General features: G+C 42.8%; 1 protein-coding gene and 3 long non-coding RNA genes across 4 annotated transcripts in view; 1 reads left to right on the top strand and 3 right to left on the bottom strand.

Moving 5' to 3' along the window:
• Positions 1-273: 273 nt before the first annotated feature.
• Positions 274-1,864, bottom strand: LOC108639778. The gene is made up of 2 exons (XR_001920717.1): positions 1,240-1,864; positions 274-621 (listed from the first exon to the last, which is right to left on the bottom strand). It is a non-coding gene; the product is annotated as an uncharacterized LOC108639778 (long non-coding RNA).
• Positions 1,865-2,411: 547 nt separating this feature from the next.
• Positions 2,412-15,023, bottom strand: LOC108639775. The gene is made up of 3 exons (XR_001920713.2): positions 14,765-15,023; positions 13,901-14,042; positions 2,412-2,554 (listed from the first exon to the last, which is right to left on the bottom strand). It is a non-coding gene; the product is annotated as an uncharacterized LOC108639775 (long non-coding RNA).
• LOC103766651 (myosin heavy chain, skeletal muscle, adult-like) overlaps positions 13,838-23,001 on the top strand; it is a 17,125-nt gene continuing 7,961 nt past the window's right edge. The window contains exons 1-24 of the mRNA XM_018073090.2: positions 13,838-14,056; positions 14,139-14,282; positions 14,374-14,530; positions 14,834-14,861; positions 14,960-15,074; positions 15,168-15,260; positions 15,752-15,815; positions 15,978-16,076; positions 16,165-16,268; positions 16,346-16,484; positions 17,100-17,218; positions 17,316-17,465; positions 18,247-18,417; positions 19,206-19,515; positions 19,620-19,705; positions 20,214-20,301; positions 20,400-20,517; positions 20,677-20,800; positions 20,886-21,022; positions 21,124-21,379; positions 22,069-22,311; positions 22,403-22,579; positions 22,664-22,809; positions 22,897-22,987. Of these exons, the coding sequence (XP_017928579.1) occupies positions 13,853-14,056; positions 14,139-14,282; positions 14,374-14,530; positions 14,834-14,861; positions 14,960-15,074; positions 15,168-15,260; positions 15,752-15,815; positions 15,978-16,076; positions 16,165-16,268; positions 16,346-16,484; positions 17,100-17,218; positions 17,316-17,465; positions 18,247-18,417; positions 19,206-19,515; positions 19,620-19,705; positions 20,214-20,301; positions 20,400-20,517; positions 20,677-20,800; positions 20,886-21,022; positions 21,124-21,379; positions 22,069-22,311; positions 22,403-22,579; positions 22,664-22,809; positions 22,897-22,987 (3,363 nt within the window). The 5' untranslated portion in view covers positions 13,838-13,852. The remainder of the gene's footprint in view (positions 14,057-14,138; positions 14,283-14,373; positions 14,531-14,833; positions 14,862-14,959; positions 15,075-15,167; positions 15,261-15,751; positions 15,816-15,977; positions 16,077-16,164; positions 16,269-16,345; positions 16,485-17,099; positions 17,219-17,315; positions 17,466-18,246; positions 18,418-19,205; positions 19,516-19,619; positions 19,706-20,213; positions 20,302-20,399; positions 20,518-20,676; positions 20,801-20,885; positions 21,023-21,123; positions 21,380-22,068; positions 22,312-22,402; positions 22,580-22,663; positions 22,810-22,896; positions 22,988-23,001) is intronic.
• Positions 15,529-23,001, bottom strand: part of LOC108639779 — a 21,175-nt gene continuing 13,702 nt past the window's right edge. The window contains exon 3 of the long non-coding RNA XR_001920718.2: positions 15,529-16,508. This is a non-coding gene — a long non-coding RNA (uncharacterized LOC108639779). The remainder of the gene's footprint in view (positions 16,509-23,001) is intronic.

Below are 23,001 nucleotides of genomic sequence, written 5' to 3'. Positions count from 1 at the left end.
ATTCTGTGTTCTTGTGAACTGTGAACTTGTAAGGCTGTGTCTTGCTCTGAATCCAGGAGTGTCTGCCTGCTGTGTTTAGTAGGTTTGGGATTTTGAGGCTTTTTTTTTTTTTTCCAGAGTGAGAAGAAATCTGGTACCAGGACCTTCCTGTAACCAAGAAGGGAGTGGTTTAAATTGCTCTGCTGACTAGAACTGGATTCAAGTTAATGTGCAGACACACCATCTCTGGAGCTCATCTATGGACAAAGGGCAAGAGGCTGGGTTCACACAGGCTGAAGAGATATTTACTGTAATTTATTGTGATTTGACAAAAGAAACATTGTCAGAAAGAGGTGCAATAGGAAACTTAGGTGAAAGAAATAGATAGACCACAAAGTCCCCAAACAGGTGAGAAAGCTTCAGCTCACCTGTTTCATTGAGCAAAGTTAATTCTTGTCATTAGTTTAAACAAGGAACAGCCACCAATTTCATACAGTTTAGGAACTACTGATAACATAATCCTCGGGCATCAAGTTGGACTACAGTTCAACTATCAGTTCAGCTGGTGGGACAGACTGTGGTAACTGCTGAGCTTCAAAAAGGTGTGTTTACACAGGAGGCTTGGATATTCCACTGCAGCACCTTAAAGAAAGAAATGAGACATCACTTAGTGGCATGGCCTAGTGACTGCAGCGGTAGCGGATCAAGGATTGGACTTGATGATCTCGGAGGTCCCTTCCAACCCAGTTGATTCTATTATTCTATTAGCATCTCTTTTCTGCACCAAAAGTTATGGATTTGGTTTTAGCTGTGATAGAGTTAAATTTCTTAATAGAGTTTGCATGGGGCTGTGTTTTGGATTTGTGATTAAAACAGTGTTGGTGATAGCAGGCATGATTGTATTATTGCTGAACTGTGCTTACACAGTGCCAAGCTTTGCTGCTTCTCACATTGCCCCACCAGTAGATTGGCTGGAGGGGGTACAAGAAGCTGGGAGAGGACACAGCTGGGACAGATAACCCCAGCTGACCAAAGGAGTATTTCATACCATATAATGTATGTAATATAATGTTCAGCAATTAAGTCTGAGGGAAGAAGGTTGGGGGACATTTGGAATTATGGTATTTGTCTTCCCAAGTCACCATTACTTGTGATGGAGCTGCTTTCTTGGAAATACCTAAAACTTCTACCTACCAACAGGAAGTTGTGAATGAATCCAGTCTCTCTAGCAAAGAAGAGACCATGGAGTTACAGACTCACCTCTAACTCCATGCTGCTTTCCACTCTTTATGGGCAGACACATTCTGACCAAAGGAGCAGAGGGCTTGAGGGAAGTGTAGATAGGAAATGGTGGAACATGTAAGGGTAGGTCATTGTCCTCTACTTGTTGGGAGCTTGTAGCCCAGGTAACGTGCTCTAGGTCACGCGCCACTTTGGTAGCGCTTCATTGGACACACTCCAGTTTCTCCACATCCAACTTGAACTGCAGAGCCCAAAATACAGTACTGTATTCCAGGTGTGACTGCAGCAGCCCCAAGTACAGGAGGGTAACTTCTTTCAGTCTCTTAGACACAATGTTCCTAATGCAGCCCACTCTGGGATTTGCTTTCCTCAGGATGAGAAAGCACTGCTGCTTTAGAGTCAAACTGCTTCTCACAAAACCCCCACATCCTCCCTAGCAGGGCTGCTGCTGAGACACTTCCCTGTCCACACAGTGTGATTCTGCCCCAGCTGGAAAACTGCACTACTTAATGAGTTTCAGGAGGTTTCTATTGGTCTCATCCTCAGGTTTATCAAGGTCCCCCTGGATTGAATCTTGGCCATATTCAACCACTCCCATGGATTAGTGTTACCTGCAAATTTGCCAAAGATGCAGTCTGTGACTCACTCACAGGGTATTGATGAAGATTTTGAAAGATAAATGCCTTGTTATGAACCTCAGGGGTACTGAGGTTAACAACTGCCAGCCAGATACTAATTAGCTGATGATTTCTACTCCTGGAACAGCTTAGACGATTTTCAAAGGTCACGACCACCCATTTGTCCACCCCATCCTCAGCTTCCAAATGAGATAAGATATATTATGAAAACACAGTTTTACAAAGCCTGAAGTAATTCAAAATGTGTGTTATTTCCACCACTATCTCTTCATCCACGCACAAAGGGAAGCCTTCCAGTTCATGAGATGAATAGCACCAAGAAAAAACATGGATGGGGGCTGCAGGACGGGGTGTCCTAATGGGATACAGATCAGCAGTCTTGAGATGCCTCCACTTTCCCACTTGACCTGTGCTGCCTTGCTGGCATGTGATTCTTACTCCTGAATTCACAGTCACAGAACATGGGGGAGGGGGAGCCACTGCTAAGGGATGGCAGAGAGTGAGGCAGCTGCCTCTCCGTCTGAAGAAGGATTTATTTTCAGCCCAACAAAATCCTTCCTCTTCCATGGGAATGTCAGCACTGCAGAGCCTTGCCCAATCCTTGTTGCTCTGCCTGTAGCCAGAGTCTACCCTTGTTCTGCCTCTTCTCTTCTGACTCTGCTCTGCTTTGCATTCATCTCTAGTGGAGTCCAGACCTGAAGAGATGGAAACATTGGCAAAAAGTTAACAGAGGCACAATCACTTTTAATTTCCTTCTTCCATCAAGGTATTGTTGCCTCTCCCAGCAGGTCCTTCCTTTCCCAGGGACAGATTTCACTGTTGCTCCTCCAAAGCTTTCCAGAGGAACACTACAGCTACACTAGCAAATTAAACATGTCCAGGAACTTAGGTCAACTGGCACAGGACTGTTTATACTTACAGAAGTAAACTATTTCTGTATCCAGAATGGTGAGGCTGGATGCAGGGTCTATTGGGAATGGTCCCAGAAAATGCCAGCTGTCCAGTTATGCCTTCAAATCTATTTAGGAGAAGTGTAGCTGGCACAGGTTAAAAGCTTGACAAGAAATCAGCTAATGGTTTGTCAGAATAAGTGATTGGCCTCCCCTGTGTGCAGCCATCCCCTGGCACAGTGCAGTGCACTGCAAAGACATTACAAACCGGACATTTCTCCAGTGTAATTTACTAATATCTGTTAAATTAGAGGAGACAACCAACAGAACTGAGGACTTTGGATTCTTTGTAAGAAGCTTATAGGCCAATATGCCAGTAAATATAAATTAGTTATCAGTGGGAGAAAGGTCAGCTTTGTGAAAGAAGATAAAGCTGCCACAAAGGATGAATCGCTCAGATTATTCAGGGTATGTTCTTGTGAGTGGACAAGTGACTGAACATGAGTCTGGGCAATTTTTGCTTCTTACAGAAGAACACTCTGGTTACAAATTTTCTTTGATTTCACCATGCCAAGTGGCAGGACAAGGGATAAAGGTTTTAAACAGACAGAAGAGATTTAGATTAAATATCAGAAAAAAATTCTCCCCTGTGAGGGTGGTGAGGCCCTGGCACAAGTTACCTAGGGAAGCTGTGGCTGCCCCATACCTGGAAGTGTCCAAGGCCCAGTTGGATGGGCTTGGAGCAACCTAGGATAGTGGAAGGTGTCCCTGTCCAAGGCTCTTTCAGACCCCTCCCAACCCAAACCATTCTATAATTGATTCTTTGATTAAGCTGCAGAAAACTAAAGAAATTCTATCTATACTGATACTTTCAATGGTACAAAAGCCCTGGATATCCAATGATTTTCCATGATGTTCTTCTGATGCTTATTTCCATCTTGGACCTCTATAAATATAATCCACATTACTTTTCCCTGCCCACTTTGCCTCAAAACTTGAATGTATTGTTTAGTTTATTTAGTCTATTTTATTTGATATTGTTCATTGAACTTACTTCTGGAAATCCTCATCCTGTGAACAAAGAGCAGAGATGGAAAAAAAAAGCCTCACTGGTATTTTGTCAAAGATTACCTAAGAATTTTCAGGTTATTTTTTCCATATGCTTTAGTTCGACTTTTTCTGCTAAATTACTCTTCAGTATTTCTTACTTGTATTTCTATTGCCTTTGTGAGTTCTCTCAGTTCAAAGCACTAATGACAGTATATGTCCATGCAAAGCTTTTGCTAATATATAAATCTTCTCCTGGAAGATTTATGCAACCCTGTGCTAATGTCATGGGTTGTATCATCTGCCAAACTTCTGATATGCATCTAAGCCATTCATGAAATCATGCTGGTTTGGAATGATTTAACCAATGCACTTTCAAGCAAGATATGTAAATCACTTACATTTTTCATCTAAATTCTCTTCCTTTATTCTTTATGTTTTGTTTAGTCAAAATGTCAAAAGCTGATAACATTTTCGATGGTCTAAAGCTCTTTCTTTTAATGAACAAGGTGTTTTACAGCTGAGTACTAAAATATCAGCTGAAGAATTATCCCTTTTTGTGTATTCATATTTAGATGAAGATAGGAGACAATTGGCAAATTAAAAAATAAAAATTTTAACATGTTTCTTTTTATTTTTACAGTGTCTCAAATTTAATGTCAGCAAAGGAGTTCCTCTAGAACATGAAATATACTGTGAGATGTCACTAGGAGTAGTCAGCTGGGCTTTGTGAGACCAAGAAGACCAGATTTGCAAGGACTGATGATAGTCCACCGAAACAACTAAGACTTTCAAATGTCTTTTCTATTGAAAGTTTTCCTAGTAAAAAACACAGTAATGCCTTTTTCCTTTATCATGCTCACAGTGGAAGGATATTTATGCTGCTGAACATGCCTTTTGTCTTCCTGGTCTGTTGGACCTTATAGATGATGATGAGTTTAACATCTGTCAACCACACAAGGTTGAATAAGATAAATCTGGACCAGTGAATTCAGCTTTGCATTCCAGCTCTTTTATTATGTTGTTTCTTTGTTCTGACATTGAAGCCATCATTATTTAAATGATATCATGTATCATATCATTATTCCATAAAAAAGTACTTGTAGCTATAGGGATTTGGAGTCAGTCCTTGTGTTTATCAGATACATGTCACCCTGCAAGTGGTGGCAAAGAACAGTAGACATTAATATCAGAGAAAACACATAAAAAGGAATTAATTTCTCCAGCCATTGCCTGTTGCGTTTCCACTAAGTCCTGGCAGCAGTGGGAATCTGTGATCTTCTCAGCTGTTGATGTAACCTGAAAAGAGCCTTGAAAGGCTCTCTTGAAGGTCACATTGAGAAGACAGGTCAGTGCTGCACTAGACCATGTGGCTTCTGGAAAAGGCAACAGGCAGGCAACAAACAGTTTGTTTTATGACAAACCTTCATATTTGAGATGAGCTCAGTACATAGGCATTTTCCTCAGCCTCCTTGGCAGAGCACAGATAATTATGTTCTTCTCTCTGTACATTGAAAATTACCTGACTTTGACATTGTGCCTGAGAGCATATACACATCATCAAGTTGAAATTGTCATTACTTCCTCCAAATCCATTTCAGTCAATGTGTAGAAATTGTGTGAGGCTTCATAAGCTAACCAAAACTTCTTCATAACTTTGAATTCTTTTTGCATTGTTTTTGAACAACATAAGACAATCACAGCAGGGAAAGCTGCCTATAGTTTGAATTCGAGAACACAATTCAGTAAAATATAATCAATGTATTCTGAGTATTTGAAAAGACAGAAAACCACTGTAACTTTATTTGTAACAATAGAAGGTGTCACCAGAGTTTAGGACTGTGAAATATATCAGGAAATAGCATGTTGCTCATGTACAGAAAAGTTGTAAAGCAATGTGAGAATTAAGACCTGAATATCCATATATACTTCCATATGGAAATAGTAGGACTGTTGCGTACTGCACTTAAGGATGTAATATTTTCACTATTTTGTCAGAATTTTATGAATATTGTTTCAGTTATCTTCCCTGATTTTCATAATATACTACACAGAAATGTACACAATACTGTAATTTTTCCTTAAGTAAAATTGGGAATTGGACATATCTTTCATGTACCCTTACTGCAATAACTTCACAAACTCCATATGTATGTATTCTGCTATATAGCTGTGGAAAGCACACAGGGTACACAGGCCAAACCCAGGAACACTGGCCAAACCCACTTAACCTTCAACTAAATAAAGCTGGAATGATCTGCAGCTGGAGGAAATGTCATCTGAGTACTGAGAGGGCATTAAGGAGCAAGGAAGAAATTCTTTCCCACAGCCTGGCTCACATGTGAGTAGCTACCTTGGGTTTGTGACCAATTCCATAGAAGGTTCTTGTTTTCTAATCTCTTTTGTGAACAGACATGATTATCATCCTGAAAGCAGTGCTGAGTGACCATCAACCCCTAGAGAACCCTCAACTCACAGAGCACTTGCTGTTCAAACCAGATCTTCCCTCAGCCTGCCCAGAGCTGCCTGGCCATGTGCTGCACTCCTGTGACAAGGATGGGTCCACATCCTGCACAGCACCACAGCAAAAACCCAGAAGTGCTCTCTGAGTACACTGGCTTTGTCATTGGCCACTGGGAAGGCAAAGATTTTCAGTCCCCAAAGTCACACTCAGAGGCTCTCAATATAGTCCCTGGTGATCCAGGCACATCCCGAGGGCTCTTTGTCCCAGCTTGACAGCACTGCACAGGACAGACTTGCTACGTGCCACTGAGAGCAGGACCTAACAGAAAGGCAACAGCAGCTACTCAGAGAAGAACTCAGGGATATTGGTGGATGGAAAATTGGACATGAACAAACAAGGTGTGTTTGCAGCCCAGAAAGCCAACAATATCCATCAAAAGAAGCGCGACCAGCAGGTGATGGGAGGTGATTCTTCCCATCTGTGAGATGCCACCTACAGTGTTGCATTGTTGCATCCAGCTCTGGAGTCCCCAGCACAAGAAGGACCCAGACCAGTTAGCGTGATTACAGAGGAGGGCCAAGAGCAGGAACATCCCTCCTATGAAGAAAGGCTGACATACTTCACAGAATCATACAATCATTAGGGTTGGGAAACGCTTCCAAGATCACAGAGTCCAACCTTTGACCAGACACCACCATGCTCCTAAGCCATAGTTCTAAGTGCCACATTTGGTCATTGGGATTGTTCAGCCTGGCAATGACAGAGGTTCCAAAGATACTTTCTTTGAGGCCTTTCAATACTTAAAGCAGGCTTATAAGAAACCAATGGGTTTAACCTGAAAAACTGTAAATTTCAAATAGATATCATCATCATCATGGCCAGGCTTCACAAACGAAGATTTGGGAAGGGCTCTACCCACATTCGTTACAAGCGCGCTGGTGGCTAAAAAGGCCAATACGAGATAGACAGGTCCGGTTGCAAAAGGCACAGCAGAAGGACTCCTTAGGTGGGGATATAAGGAAGAAATATTTCAGGATGAGTGTGGTGAGACACTGGAATGGGTTTCCCAGAGAAGTTACAGGTGTTCCACCACTGGAAGTGTTCAAGGCTTGGGTTCGATGAGACTTTGAGCAACCTAATTTAGTGAAAGATGTCCTTGCCCAGAGCAGGGGTGTTGGACCAGACAATCTTTGAAGGCCCCTTCCAATGCAAGGCATTCTGTCATTCCACATGATACTCAACCTGTTGCCGACAGAGGATAATGCCTTTCCAGGGCCAGCAAGAGGTACCCAGAGCATGAAGAGGGACTGTAGATCAGCAAGAGAGCATCTGAAGAGCAGCACAAGGGAATTCTAGCCACTCTAGTTGGCTTCATCAGGGGCCCATCTGTGCAAATGCATCCAGCACAGGCAAAAAATAAGAAGAGTTAGAGATGTGCACCTGCAGGGCTCTGATCCTATAGGCATCATGGAAACATGGTGGGATGGCTCCTATTGGAAAGGTACAGACCCTTTAAGAAGGACAGGCAGGGGGGATGAGTAGGGGGGTGCCCTTCATGTCAGTGACTAACCAGATGCATAGAGCTCTGTCTGGGAATTGGATGATGAACTGACTGAGGGCTTAAAGGAAGGGCAGGGATAGGTGACATTATAGTGGGAGTCTGCTACAGACCACCCAGCCACGAAGACTGAGTGTATGAGACACTCTATAGACAGATAGGAATGGCCTAATATTCACACAAGCCTTGGACCTCGTGGGGGACTTCAAACACCCTGATATCTATTAGAGGGACAACACAGTAGGGCATAAGCTATCCAAGATGTTCCCGGAATGCATGGACATTAACTTCCTTCTTCAGGTGATATTGGAGCCAATAAAGAAAGGTGTTGTGCTGGACCTTGTTCTCACCAAGAAGGAGAGGCTGGTGGGGAATGTGAAGCTGCAGGTCAGCTTTGACTGCAGTGACCATGAAACGGTAGAGTTAGAGATCATCGGGGCAGCAAGGAGGGTGCACAGCAAGCTCACTACCCTGGACTTCAGAAGAGCAGACTTTAGACTCTTCAGGGATAACTCAGGAGTGATGCATCCCAACAAAGAGGGAGACAGTCAAAAATGCTGGGAGGTGTGCATGGATGAACAAGGAGCTCCCGGACAAACTAAAACACAAAAGGGAAGCCTACAGAGTGTGAAAGCAGGAACTGGGAGCTTTGGGAGGAATATAGAGAAATTATCCAAGCAGCCATGGATTAGGTGAGGAAAGCTTAAGCCACGATAGGATTAAACTTGTCCAGGGAGAGCAAGGGCACAGAGAAAAGTTGGGAATGTTAGTGATAAAAGGAAGATAGGAAAATGTGGTCCCTCTCTGGAAGGGATCGGGTGACCTCATTACCTGGGATATAGAGAAAGCTGAGGTATGTTTTGCCTCTATGTTAACCAGCAAGTGCTCCAGCCACACCATCTGAGTTGCAGAAGACAAAGTGCGGAACTGGGAGAATGAAGAACCACCTTGTAGGAGAAGATCTGGTTTGAGATCATTTAAGGAACCTCAAGATGCACAAGTCCATAGGACCTGATGAGATCCATCCACAGGTCCCAACGGAACTGGCAGAGAAAACAGCTAAACCACTACCCATTATATCTAAGTCATGGCTGCCCACTGACTATAAAAGGGGAAACATAACCCCCATTTTTAAAAAGGGAATTACGGATGACCTGGGAAACTACAGTCCAGTCAGTCTCACCCCTGTGCCTGGCAGATCATGGAGCAGTTCATCCTGGAAACTAAGCTAAGGAACATGGAAAATACGGAGGTGATTGCTAACAGCTAACATGGCTTTGGTAAGGGCAAATCGTGCCTGCCAAATTTGGTGGCCCTCTGTGATGGTGTTATAGATTTGGTTGATGAGGGAACAGAGACTGATGTCAACTACCTGGACTTGTGCACAGCATTTGACATTTTCCTAAATGACATCTTTGTCTCTAAACTGAAGAAACATGGATTTGAAGGATGGACTGCTTGGTGGATAAGGGATGGTAACACTCAAAGATTTGCTGTCAACAGCTCCGTGTCCAAGTGGAAACCAGAGATGAGTGGCATTCCTCAGGGGTCAGTACTGGGAGCAGAGCTGTTTAATAACTCTGTAGGCAACAGGAATAGTGGGATCAAGGGCACCCTCAGCAAGTGTGCCAATGACACCAAACCACATGGTGTGGTAGCTATGCTGGAAGGAAGGGGTGTCACCCAGAGGGATCTGAACAGACTGAAGAGGTAGGCCCATGTGAACTCTTATGAAGACCAGTATGGCCAAGTCCTGCATGTGGATTGGGGCATTCCCAAGTGCAGGTACAGGCTGGGTGGAGAAGGGATTGAGAACAGCCCTGAGGAGAAGGACTTAGAGGTATTACTGGATGAGAAGCTCAAGATGTCCTAGATGTATGTGCTGGCAGGGGAGGGAAGGATTCTGGCCCTGTGTCCCCTCAGGTGAGACCCCACCTAGAACACTGCATTCAGCTTTGAGGCCCCCAACATAAGAACAATGTGGGCGTGCATGAGTGAGTCCAGAGGAGGCCACAAAGATGCTCCAACATCTGGAACCCCTTTGCTATGAAGACATGCTGAGAGAGCTGGGGGCGTCCAGCCTGGAGAAGAGAAGCCTCCAGAGGGAACTTAGAGCCCCTTCCAGTGCCTAAAGGGGCTCCAAGAGAGCTGGAGAGGGACTTTGGACAAGGGTCTGGAGTGACAGGACAAGGGGGCATGGCTTCAAAGTGAGAGAAGGCACGGCCATATGGGGTATTGGGAAGAAATTCCTCCCTGTGAGGGTGGTCAGGCCCTGGCACAGGTTTCCCAGAGAAGCTATGGTGGCCACATCCCTGGAAGTGTCCAAGGCCAGTTTGGACAGGGCTTGGAGCAACACTGTATAGGAGGTGTCCCTGCCAGTCTCATGGAAGAAAAGCTGGAATTGGGATGATCTTTAGGGTCTCTTCCAATCCAAACCATTCTGTGACTCTTTGATTCTATATTACACCTTTTCTGGGAATGGGAGTCCAGAGCTCCCTCCCCAACCTGATGGGAGAAAACCCTCTGCTCTCACACCCTGGGAGAGGTCGTGGCCATCCATGGTCATCAAGTGGCCTTCTTAAAGCTATGCTCTGTTATGATGAGGTGCTCCTGTCCCCTTCTCAGCCAGGACCAATAACATTCTGCAGTGCTGGACCACATGGAATATGTTCGGAACAGACATGGGTTCTGAGTTGGGGCCCACTACCCAAAATGTGTGTGCTGCAATGTCAGAGCCCTTCTTGGAACAAATTCCTCATGCACAAGGAAGTGCCTGATGCTCTGTATTACCTTGTATGTCATGCATCCTTTTTCTAACTTGGGCCCTGTGTCGCTGGCCTCTTTCAATAAGCAAAATGCCAGCCTGCAAACTATTGTTTTCTGGGAGCTGTGGGTAGGGAAGGGCTGAAGGGGTCTTTGTTTTCTTCCTGGTTAGGTAGTTTGACAGTGGGAGCACACAGATGGAAGACAGGCTTTCAACTGAGACCATGGTTTGTATATGTTAGCAGAATTGGAGTCAAGCACCAAGGATAAACTGAAGACTGCAAATCTCTATCTAAGTTGCTCCCTGAGTGTGTGAGCTGAGCTCTGGGATGGTGGAAAGGCTCTTGAATTCTGCAGCAGCAGAAATTCCTGCAGGAAAAAAAATAAATTTGTTGTTTCTAGATTCTGTAATGTGCTGTAACCATTCCTTGTCAAAAGGAGTATTAACATTCAAATGGCATAGATTTCTACAGGCCCAAATCTTTACCTCAAGGATTTCTTTTACCTATGATGCAGATTAAAGGCATAAGAAACAACTTTCCTGAGCTGCCAATATGGGTACTTTCTGATGAATTAGAACATCATTAAGAAAAGAGGAACATGTATTGTTCAGCTGCACTGATCTACATAGCAGAAATCACATCACATCTGCCACTCCCCTTAGCACAAATTCATGCACAGGCTTGTAACAACCCTTCTTGGAGAATCTCCCACTTCTTTTGCAATTTCAAGTGCACAGATGGGCATATCTGCCTCAGTGTGCACATGAGGTCTTCATCATGTATCACAAGTGACCTTACATCTCTCTCTGAGACCCAGCCCAGTAGCTCAACTACACCCCACCCTCCTATTTCTGTGACCAAATCTTTGTCCCTTGTCCCATCTTGCCATGCATGTGACTCTCAGTCACCAGCACTATCACACTGCAGGACCCAGATTACTCCCTTACTTTCAGGATCTTACCAGCACATCTGTCAAATACTTTTAGTAATACTTCCCTCTTAGTAGCCTGCCTAATGTGTTGCTCTTAGGCATTTCTTACAAGCTTCACATCATCAACAGGGGAAGCTAAAAGCTGACATTCCTATTGTACAGCTGGGATAGCTGAGGCACAGACATACCAAGCAATCCACCCGGGGTCATACAGTGAGTCGGTGGGAAAGCCAGCAATAGAATCCATAAGTCCTGAATCCAAGTTCTCCAAGTGCTTTGACTTGTCCGGATTCCCTCCTTAACACCCTTGTCACATTATTTATAGGAGCTGTATTCATATAGTCAGTAAGACATCAAAATTTTCTAATTATATCTAGTCATGTCAAATGACAATTATGCCCTTAGTTCAGTTTGCCAGACAATGCTTAGCCAAAGAATGTTTGCCAAAAATGTTTTGACCGAAGAAAGAGGAGGCATCTGTAGCATCTGCAGACGAGATCGTATAAAACGTCCCCGCGACACGTCTGCCCTGGCTCCAGGGAAAGCTCCAAGGTAGGTGAGGGGGGTCTGCAGGCTGGCAGGAAGGGATGGTGCCCTTATGTGCCACGACATTCCTGCTGCTTCCAGTGTTCGTCTCCAGGAGGAGACTCCATTATAAACCTGCTCTCAAGGCATCTAGACGTTTTCACTCTGGATTTCTGTGCAGTAGCAATGAGGGAACTGCCATTTCTGTTTTACAGCACTGACCAGCTGCCAGCCTGCAAGCCACCCATCTGGTGTCACAGGAGGTAAGAACCTGATTTACTGATTCTTAGAGGGCAGAGACAGAAGGTGGGGTTTCTGTTTGGCTGAGTGAATGGTCATAGTTTCACCCTATATTTTCAAGTACACTGTAGTCAACAGTAGAGGATGGTGGGTGCCTAAGACTGGTAAGGTTTTCAAGGGAATCGTTGAATCATAGAACAGCCCAGGTTGTAAGGGACCTCAGAAGATCATCTGGTCCATTCTTAAGGTGGCTGTGTTTGAAGTCTCTGACTACTCATGGCAGACCAGGAAATCCCCATGGGGACATTCTTTACTTCTGCTTAACTCCCCTAGCAGGCAGTGAGGTGCACTGCCTTCCCATCATTGCTGGTGCAGCAGTAGAATTTGACCAAGAAGAACACCGTAGGAAAAGTGTAAAATTCAATATTTTGTCTCAGAACATGTGAATTAATGTGATGTTTTGTCCAAAATTTGCCATGGAATCACTAAAGCAGTAAGAGTAGAAAGAGCTGTAATGTGAGCAACCAAGATCTGATTGTCACCTGTGTAAAACACAGCACTGCTATTTGTCCCCTGTGCTGCTCTGCCTGGTCTCTGACTCAAAAAATGGAAGCTGCAGCTCTCCTCCTCTGGAAGCCACTACCTGTTCCTCCAGACACAAATAAAGAATTATCCTGTTATTCTCTCATTTTAGTACAAATGTAGCACAATATTATTGTGTAAATATCAGGTACCTAACTCCATATAGAAAGAGATATGCAAATGTTTTCCTAAGCTGCCTACTGTTTTGTTTTTTGTTTTTTTTTTTTTCTCAGAGTGAGGGGGAAGGACAGGGGGAAGAAAAAAACAGTTCAGAGAAATTAATACTGGTTTTAAAATTCCTTATTTTTAAATTTCTGATTTGAGCTTTGAAACTTTGTGTTGTAAACTTTGTGTTTTAAAAAGCAAAAGGAAGTACTAGAAAAGGAGCTATCTCAGTGTGGTCTGAAAAGGTATTGCTCTTCTTTTTGCATTTGGTATTGTTGCAATTTATGCCTGGATTCAAGAAGTCAATAAAATTAGTAAAAAATTGTATTTTTAATACAATTATAAAAATGTTTTAAATACTGAAACTAAGCCACTGAGAAGCTTGAGTTTTCAGTATGATATTCCAAACAGTGAAGTATAAGCATTCTAAGCTTTGTGAATTAGTATCACTTGGGAGGAAATAGCATTATAATAATTTCAAATTAATTTTAGGAATGCCTAAGCAGTTGAAAGGATTTTTGAGGTCCTTTATTACACAGTACATTCCCTGAATACCAAATACTAAGTTATGGGTTATTTTAAATGTGATTTCAGCACAAGCCAAATAATTTCCCAGAATATAATTTTCACATTTTCCATAACTGTTGAAATCCACCAAAGCAAAAATATTCAATTCCTTCCAAAAGGCTATTAAGGGTATCAATATAGTTTCTTTCCCCCCACATCTTTTATTCTACTAAAAAGTGCTTATTTTGGACAAAATTGAGCAATATATCTGCTCTTCCACAGTGTTCTCTGCTGACAAGCCTCTCCACAAAGTGCAGCCATGTCTTCGGATTCCGAGATGGCCATTTTTGGGGAGGCGGCTCCTTACCTCCGGAAGTCAGAGAAGGAGAGAATCGAGGCTCAGAACAAGCCTTTCGATGCCAAGTCATCCGTCTTTGTGGTACATGCAAAGGAATCCTTCGTGAAAGGGACAATCCAGAGCAGGGAATCAGGGAAAGTCACTGTCAAGACTGAAAAGGGAGAGGTGAGTGAAAAACAAGCCTGAAGGACAACATTTTCTTCCCACTCTGGGTTCTTAGCTGACATCCATGCATGTCCTCTGACAGACCCTGACTGTGAAGGATGATCAGATCTACTCCATGAACCCTCCCAAGTACGACAAAATTGAGGACATGGCCATGATGACCCACCTCCACGAACCCGCTGTGCTGTACAACCTCAAAGAGCGTTATGCAGCCTGGATGATCTACGTAAGTGGCAGCAGCAGCTTCCTCTGGGCAGCTGGAGGAACTGCTCTGCCAGGCCCAGGGGAAGCCAACGTGCTGTGTCCCTTCCTCACAGACCTACTCGGGTCTCTTCTGCGTCACTGTCAACCCCTACAAGTGGCTGCCCGTGTACAACCCGGAGGTGGTGTTGGCCTACCGAGGCAAGAAGCGCCAGGAGGCCCCTCCACACATCTTCTCCATCTCTGACAACGCCTATCAGTTCATGCTGACTGGTGAGTGGCTCTGTCTATCTCAGAGATCTTGGACCATTAAATTCTCAGCAATATGAAGGGACTTTTTAAAAGCTTTCATGGTTCTAAAACACAATTCATATTGTGGGGTTTGCTATCTTCATAACATTGTTTCTACTCTTATAAAGGAAAGACACCTCTGCACACAGTGATGTGTTTTGGGTGTTTGTTTCTTTGTTTAAGTCAATCTGACATAAGGCAAAACATTTAACTTACCTAACCATGTTTCATTCTTTCTCTGTTGTTCATTGAGTTTTAAGTACTGTATTTCTGCCTCTTCCCCAGATCGGGAGAACCAGTCCATCCTGATCACGTACGTACACCCCCTGCTCGGGTCCCTGAGGGGCTGCCCAGGGCCAGGGCCCCTCCTGCCTGACCACACGCTCTCTGCTTCTCTCCTTGCTCTGACAGCGGAGAATCCGGTGCCGGGAAGACTGTGAACACAAAGCGTGTCATCCAGTACTTTGCAACAATTGCAGCCAGTGGGGACAAGAAGAAGGAGGAGCAGACATCAGGCAAAATGCAGGTAAATCAATAGACACATGCTGGCACCAATGCTTTCCTCTGTTCCTGACATGATTTTTGGAAAGGATAACCATCAATAATTTTCCCCCTGCAGGGAACGCTTGAGGATCAAATCATCAGCGCCAACCCACTGCTGGAGGCCTTTGGAAACGCCAAGACCGTGAGGAACGACAACTCCTCGCGCTTTGTGAGTTGCTTAACAAAATGATTCCTCAAACATAGGAAATAGAAGTTTATGTCAGTTATCCTTTTCTGTTGTTCAGGAAGGAAGGAAGGAAGGAATGGGAGAGAGTTTCTAATTTAATATAGTAGCTTTATCTCAAATTTATTTAACCACAAGTGAAATTGTCTATTAGCAATACAGATTTAAGCAGCTGAACTACTTAAATTGCTGTTTTCGTATCATTAGGGCAACTGCTCTCTGTGTGCAGCATATCGTTAGAATAGTTTCTCTAATGAAACCCACACATTCTTTCACATTTGTACATTCAACCTACACAAAATATAGTTTTGCCACTGTTGATTATTTTTTGGTCAAAAATGAAAAAGACAACTTTATGTTAATAGTGGAATGTCTCTAAGTAGAAATCTTGTGCCCCGTGGAATAAATGGAAGAACTCTTCATTTCAGTGATATTTTTTATGTTGTAAATCCTAAGACACTTTAATTCCTTTAAAGGGCAAATTCATCAGAATTCATTTTGGTGCCACAGGAAAACTGGCTTCTGCAGATATTGAAACATGTAAGACACTTTCCTGAACAATCCATCTACTCACCTGTCTATCCATAAAACATCTTTTCATCCAAATATCTATCCTGCCTTCCCTGTTTTTCTTCCCGTCTTCTTTTTACTTTCTTTTTTTTTCCTGTTTCTTCTTTTTTCTAACTAAAATTTTTTCTCCAGATCTGCTGGAGAAGTCCAGAGTCACTTTCCAGCTCAAGGCAGAAAGAAGCTACCACATCTTTTATCAGATCATGTCCAACAAGAAGCCAGAGCTAATTGGTAGGAAGAATTAATAACTGGAGGAAGACTGCTGAACACCGTTACTTGCTTGACTAAAATAAGCCTGTATATCCCCTCTTACTTTCAGACATGCTCCTCATCACCACCAACCCATATGACTATCAATTTGTGAGTCAAGGTGAGATCACTGTTCCCAGCATTAACGACCAGGAGGAGCTCATGGCCACAGATGTGAGTACCAATTAAGAACATTGTACCTATTGTCATCTCTCCAAGACAAAGCTTTTATTTTACTGTTCCTGGTGCAGAGTGCCATTGACATCCTGGGCTTCAGTGCTGATGAGAAAACAGCCATCTACAAGCTGACAGGGGCCGTCATGCACTATGGGAACCTGAAGTTCAAGCAGAAGCAGCGTGAGGAGCAGGCAGAACCTGATGGCACTGAAGGTATCAGCAAAATCTTTGGCTGACCTATTAGAATAGAAGTAGCAATAGTAATTCAATAATTGGAAGATGGAGAAAGAAAATGGTACAGATGTGTTTAAGTGAAATAGTATATAGGCATGAAACTGCCATCTAAAATACAGCCTTTTTTTGATTACTGCCTAATCATTATCTGCAATATCAATTGCATATATGCCCATAAATCTCTCCTGAGCTACCACTCTGAATTAGCACAGCCTGCTCAGTGTGTTCAAACCCACTGAGAAGGGAAAGATTTTTAAAAAACTTGTTTCAGGTTGATCTTTAAAGAAAATGGAGGGATTATATTGAGTATTAGGACTTCTACTTCATAAACCACTTATTATCTAGGGTAAAATTGCTAATGAATACTAGTATGAATTTTAATAAGTACATTGCTTCTAGATGCTTCTTTTAAGACTTTTTAAGTTTCAAAATAAAGATTTTTTTTTTTAATAACTATGTCATGGCTCCTCTGAGATCCAGTAAGCAGAATTTGGTCACAGGGACATTCAATATTGCAGCTGTTTTGCAAAGGGTTCATCACTCAAAGTGCTGCATGTCATATTAATTTTTCTATCTTCTTGTCCTTCTACTTAGTTGCTGACAAGGCTGCCTACCTGATGGGTCTGAACTCAGCAGACCTGCTCAAGGCCCTCTGCTACCCCCGAGTCAAGGTGGGGAATGAATACGTGACCAAGGGCCAAACAGTGCAGCAGGTAGGAAAAAAAGAATAATCTGGAACATGCTTTGATGGTTGGTGTTGATTCTCCTCTGCTGTGTGTAGTAACCTCCAAACCTTTCTCTGTGCTTTAGGTGAACAATTCAGTGGGTGCCCTGGCAAAGGCTGTCTATGAGAAGATGTTCCTGTGGATGGTTGTTCGCATCAACCAACAGCTGGACACGAAGCAGCCCAGGCAGTACTTCATTGGTGTGCTGGACATTGCTGGCTTTGAGATCTTTGATGTAAGGATTCCAGTTTTGAGGACTACTCTTGCAGGGAGAGATTGTTATATCCGAGGACTTGCAAGCGATGTTCCTCTGAAGGCTTAACATGCTAGTCATTTGCAACTTTATGGGGAAAAAAATCCCATCATTTTCCTTTATTGCAGAGAGCAAAATCCTCAAAAGAATTTTATGCATTATGATATAACAGTTTGAGCTTAACTTTAGAGATTAAATAAACCAACATAATTACAATAATTTTATAGAAGAGCTTCTAGAGCAGAACTAGGAGACCCATTGACAAATATAGCACAGAATCACAGAGTATTCTGAGTTGGAAAGCACCCACAAAGATCATTGAGTCCAGCACTGAAGCTAATGGCCCATATGGGGATCAAACCCATGACCTGGGTATTATTAGCACCATGCTCTAACCAACTGAGCTAATAACAGGTTAAAGATGTGTAAATTGTTTTAAGAACCAAGGAATGTGAACCAGAGAGATCAAGTTTTTAAATTTGGAGACAAGAGCACACCTTCTCTGAAGAGCACACCTTTTTGGCTGAATAAAAAATTGCCAAAGTATTTTATGATTTTTAGTAGATTCACTAGGAATATCTGCTCTGAAATAAACCCCCATTTTCATTATGTAGGTATTTCTTTGTGAAGCTGCATATAGATCCAGTTATGGTATGGTTGTGATAATACAGTTGTGTTTTAACTGAGAAGATTGATAAAGGCATGATCAAGAACTGTGCATGTTGACGAGGGTTGGTTGTTGTGGGGTTTTTCCACCGCGCAGTTCAACAGCCTGGAGCAGCTGTGCATCAACTTCACCAATGAGAAACTGCAACAGTTCTTCAACCACCACATGTTCGTGCTGGAGCAGGAGGAGTACAAGAAGGAGGGAATTGAATGGACATTCATTGACTTTGGGATGGACCTGGCTGCCTGCATTGAGCTCATTGAGAAGGTACATTTTGACTTGTAAATGTCTTGCATTTTCAGGAACACATTATTTTAAGTTTCCCCTTTTAGTTTCTTAGTTTTAGTTGTTGAAATATGTCTTTATCTGTTGCTAATTATGCATAATAGATATTACAAAGTCCAGAGAAAACTGTAGAAGTAATTCTTTCACATTCTCTACATGGAAGGTATCTCCATTTGCTTGATTAAAGTATATTATCTCCAAAAACACAGAGCAGCTCCTACAGTAACATGAAAATATTTTCTTAAGATTCTGGAATAAAGTTATCTGAACAATACATTTTTTTCCTGTATGGTTCATAGCAAGGTAAGGACCATTAAGGTCCTTAGCAAGTCCATAGCAAGTCCTTAGCCTGTCCATAGCAAGTAAGGACAGGCCAACACAGTCAATGCCTGATGTCTGAGAGCAAGAAACTGAGATTTTTTGTAGTACCATATAATTTAGGGAATTGATTGAAAGTTCAAAAGCAGAAGTAAATATGCAATGCATAATAAATATGCAAAATAGTTCACATTTGTGAAAACTATTTTTCAATATATTTTTTCTCCTCCCGATCTTTAACATGGTTTCTGGAATAAAAACCATTCCTAAATCACTGTGACAAAGTATGAGTCAAGCAGGTGAATCTTTTAAACTCACTTTTCAGAAAGAAATGTTCTTAATAGCAAAGTTTGTTTCTCAGCTTACTGTCTTTTACTATCTTCCTTTTGAAACCAAGTCATAGTCATGTTATTCTACAGGCAGTCTCTCTTTTTTATTGAACTATCTTCCAGCCCATGGGCATCTTCTCCATCCTGGAAGAGGAGTGCATGTTCCCCAAGGCAACTGACACCTCTTTCAAGAACAAGCTCTATGACCAGCACCTGGGCAAGTCCAGCAACTTCCAGAAGCCCAAACCTGCCAAAGGCAAGGCTGAGGCCCACTTCTCCCTGGTGCACTACGCTGGCACAGTGGACTACAACATCACTGGGTGGCTGGAGAAGAACAAGGACCCCCTGAATGAAACTGTCATTGGGCTGTACCAGAAATCATCTGTCAAGACCCTGGCTTTACTTTTTGCTTCCTATGGTGGAGCAGAAACAGGTTATTTTTTCGTTTTCTTTTTCAAGCTTTGTGATACTTAAAGATGCAATAAAAAATAATATATCTAAAAATTCTTTTTTTTTTCTTTTTTTTTTTTTTTTAAGAGGCTAGTGGTGGTGGTGCTGGTGGTGGAAAGAAGGGTGGCAAGAAGAAGGGTTCTTCTTTCCAGACTGTCTCAGCTCTTTTCCGGGTAAAGGATGGATTCATTGTCTATAAAGTGAAATGAACACAGCGTCAAATCTGAGCTATATACACTTGGGTTCTCCTTCTGACATTTCTTGAATGAAGAACAATAATAAGTATGAAGTGCTTTTTTCTAGTAGTTTTCTGTTCAAATTTAGGATCCAGTCTTCATTTGATCCTCTGACTTTCTAATAGGAGTTCACTCACATTCTTTTTGAAAAACATTTTTCAGAATCTGGCATGTAATGGAAGTATTAATCTCCAAAAGGCTTGTCATAAAATATTTGCAGAGTATTATTTTACTTCCTCCAAAATAAGGTGAAAAATTTTAAACTCCTTTATGAGAATATTTTTAATGAAAAGTACATAGAAGATTTATTTAAATCTAAATTTTGAATTTGAAAGCTTCTTTTTCCTAAGATCCATTATATTAGTTCCTTGGCATCTAGGTACAAAGCATGCAGAAGCAAATTTCTTTAATCTAAGCTGCAGCATGTGATCATGTGTTCCCACAGGAGAACTTAAACAAGCTGATGACCAATCTGCGGAGCACTCACCCCCATTTTGTGCGCTGTATCATCCCCAATGAGACCAAAACACCTGGTAAGATGCTCAAGTAGGAAGAGGGTTTGCTCTGACATCCATTCCCCTCCACACTGGAATCCGTGCCACTCCTTTGTGCTCTGCTCTGCCTTGCTCAGGTGCCATGGAGCACGAGCTGGTGCTGCACCAGCTGCGCTGTAACGGCGTGTTGGAAGGGATCAGGATTTGCAGGAAAGGGTTCCCCAGCAGAGTCCTCTATGCTGACTTCAAACAGAGGTAAGAGCACTGCACTTCTCAGCATCATTAAAAGTGTTGTTGGTCCATTCATAGGTCCATTCAGTCTGTTGTCAAAAATAGCTATATATGAGCTGGCGGGGTTTAGTGGCTCCTGTGCGTTGGTTGGGAAAAAGTAGCCTTCTCTTCCTCTTTTCACAGATACAAGGTGCTTAATGCCAGTGCCATCCCAGAGGGACAATTCATCGACAGCAAGAAGGCTTCCGAGAAGCTCCTTGGCTCAATCGATGTGGACCACACCCAGTACAAATTTGGACACACTAAGGTACAAACCCCCCATTCCCTCACTCACTCAGTGCCTGTGCTTTGCCCGGCCTGACAGTGATGTGCTGCAACATTCCCTCTCTAAGGTGTTCTTCAAAGCTGGGCTGCTGGGGCTCCTGGAGGAGATGAGGGATGAGAAGCTGGCACAGCTCATCACCCGCACACAGGCCAGGTGCAGAGGCTTCCTGATGAGGGTGGAGTACCAGAGAATGGTGGAGAGAAGGTACACATTCCTTGTCTTCAGTTAAACTCACTGTGCTTGAGGGAAAGTGTTGACACTTTTCAAACTGAAAATACTCATTGCACATCTGAATTATGCTTCAGAGAGTCCATCTTCTGCATCCAGTACAACATTCGTGCATTCATGAATGTCAAGCACTGGCCCTGGATGAAGCTGTTCTTCAAGATCAAGCCCTTGCTGAAGAGTGCAGAGTCTGAGAAGGAGATGGCCAACATGAAGGAGGAGTTTGAGAAAACCAAGGAAGAGCTTGCAAAGTCTGAGGCAAAGCGGAAGGAGTTGGAGGAGAAAATGGTGAAACTGGTGCAGGAGAAAAATGATCTGCAGCTCCAAGTGCAGGCTGTGAGTAACATTTTTCTATACCTTTCTTTATAGCGGAAATAGATAAATAAGATCTAACTCTTCTTTCCTACTATAGGACTCTCAAACTGCATACTAAGCTTTCTTATAAAATATTTTAAGCCTAATACCAGGTAACTAAATTCAGACTACATTCTTTCCCCATTCAGTCTCACTACTGCGAAGTGGAGTTTAATCTAAAGAATGAGTTTGGCCTCTCAGAATGATGGACAACATTTTGGCAACACCCATGAGTTGAAATGTCTATTTTGAGGAAAGATGAATTTTATTCTACTGTCAACTAACTGCAATAGCTGGGTATAAAGTTACTAATTCAAGTTTCAAGTATTTCCTCAACGGTAGAGTTATTTACATTTCTCAGTACTTCCACATAAATTTGAATATAGTACATCATAATAAACAATCACTTTCTAAAGAGAAAGGAAAACTGAACCTAAGTGACTTTATAATACACACGAAATAAATAAGGTGAAATGCAAGGTACCTACACAGGGCTGCACTGATGAATCTAAAAATCTGAAAAAAAATAAAATTTATGAAAATCTTATTCTAGATTTGTAATTTGTAATATAACTGCACAGTAACTTTTTCCAGAAAATAATCTCAAAGGTCTTAGAAATGCACATCTGTTCCTTCAGCATTAAATAATCCTTCCTGTATTTTTTCACAAGGAAGCTGATGCTTTGGCTGATGCTGAGGAAAGGTGTGACCAACTCATCAAAACCAAAATCCAACTGGAAGCCAAAGTTAAGGAAGTGACTGAAAGGGCTGAGGATGAGGAGGAAATCAATGCTGAGCTGACAGCCAAGAAGAGAAAACTGGAGGATGAATGTTCAGAGCTGAAGAAAGATATTGATGACCTTGAGCTAACACTGGCCAAGGTGGAGAAGGAAAAGCACGCCACTGAAAACAAGGTACGAGGCAGAAAATCTCACCCACACTCCAGAAAAGAGCCCCACTCTATATCTACTTCCTTGATTTACACTTGCTCCCTTCTTCCTAAAGGTGAAAAACCTCACAGAGGAGATGGCAGCCCTGGACGAGACCATCGCCAAGCTGACAAAAGAGAAGAAAGCCCTCCAAGAGGCCCATCAGCAGACCCTGGATGACCTGCAGGCAGAGGAGGACAAAGTCAATACACTGACCAAAGCCAAGACCAAGCTGGAGCAGCAAGTGGACGATGTAAGCCCACGGACACACAGCAGGAACAGACAGGTATGGAGTTTGAACTGGCTGATGGAACACTGATGGCCTTGTTCTGTGTAGCTGGAAGGGTCCCTGGAGCAAGAGAAGAAACTGCGCATGGACCTGGAGAGAGCCAAGAGGAAACTGGAAGGAGACCTGAAGCTGGCCCAGGACAGCATCATGGATCTGGAGAATGATAAGCAGCAGCTGGATGAGAAACTGAAGAAGTGAGTGTGGCCCTGGGGCACCTCAGTGCTGGGCTGCAGCTCTTGTCTTTTTCCTTTGAGCTGTAACCCACTTTGCTTTGCCCAAAGGAAAGACTTTGAAATCAGCCAGATCCAGAGCAAAATCGAGGATGAACAAGCCCTGGGCATGCAACTACAGAAGAAGATCAAGGAGCTGCAGGCAAGTGTCTGCCC

This window comes from Manacus vitellinus, unplaced genomic scaffold (assembly GCF_001715985.3).
Source record: "Manacus vitellinus isolate BGI_N305 unplaced genomic scaffold, ASM171598v3 scaffold_24_pilon, whole genome shotgun sequence".
NCBI classification, from domain to species: domain Eukaryota; kingdom Metazoa; phylum Chordata; class Aves; order Passeriformes; family Pipridae; genus Manacus; species Manacus vitellinus.
This window is presented reverse-complemented; position numbering and strand designations above follow the sequence as displayed.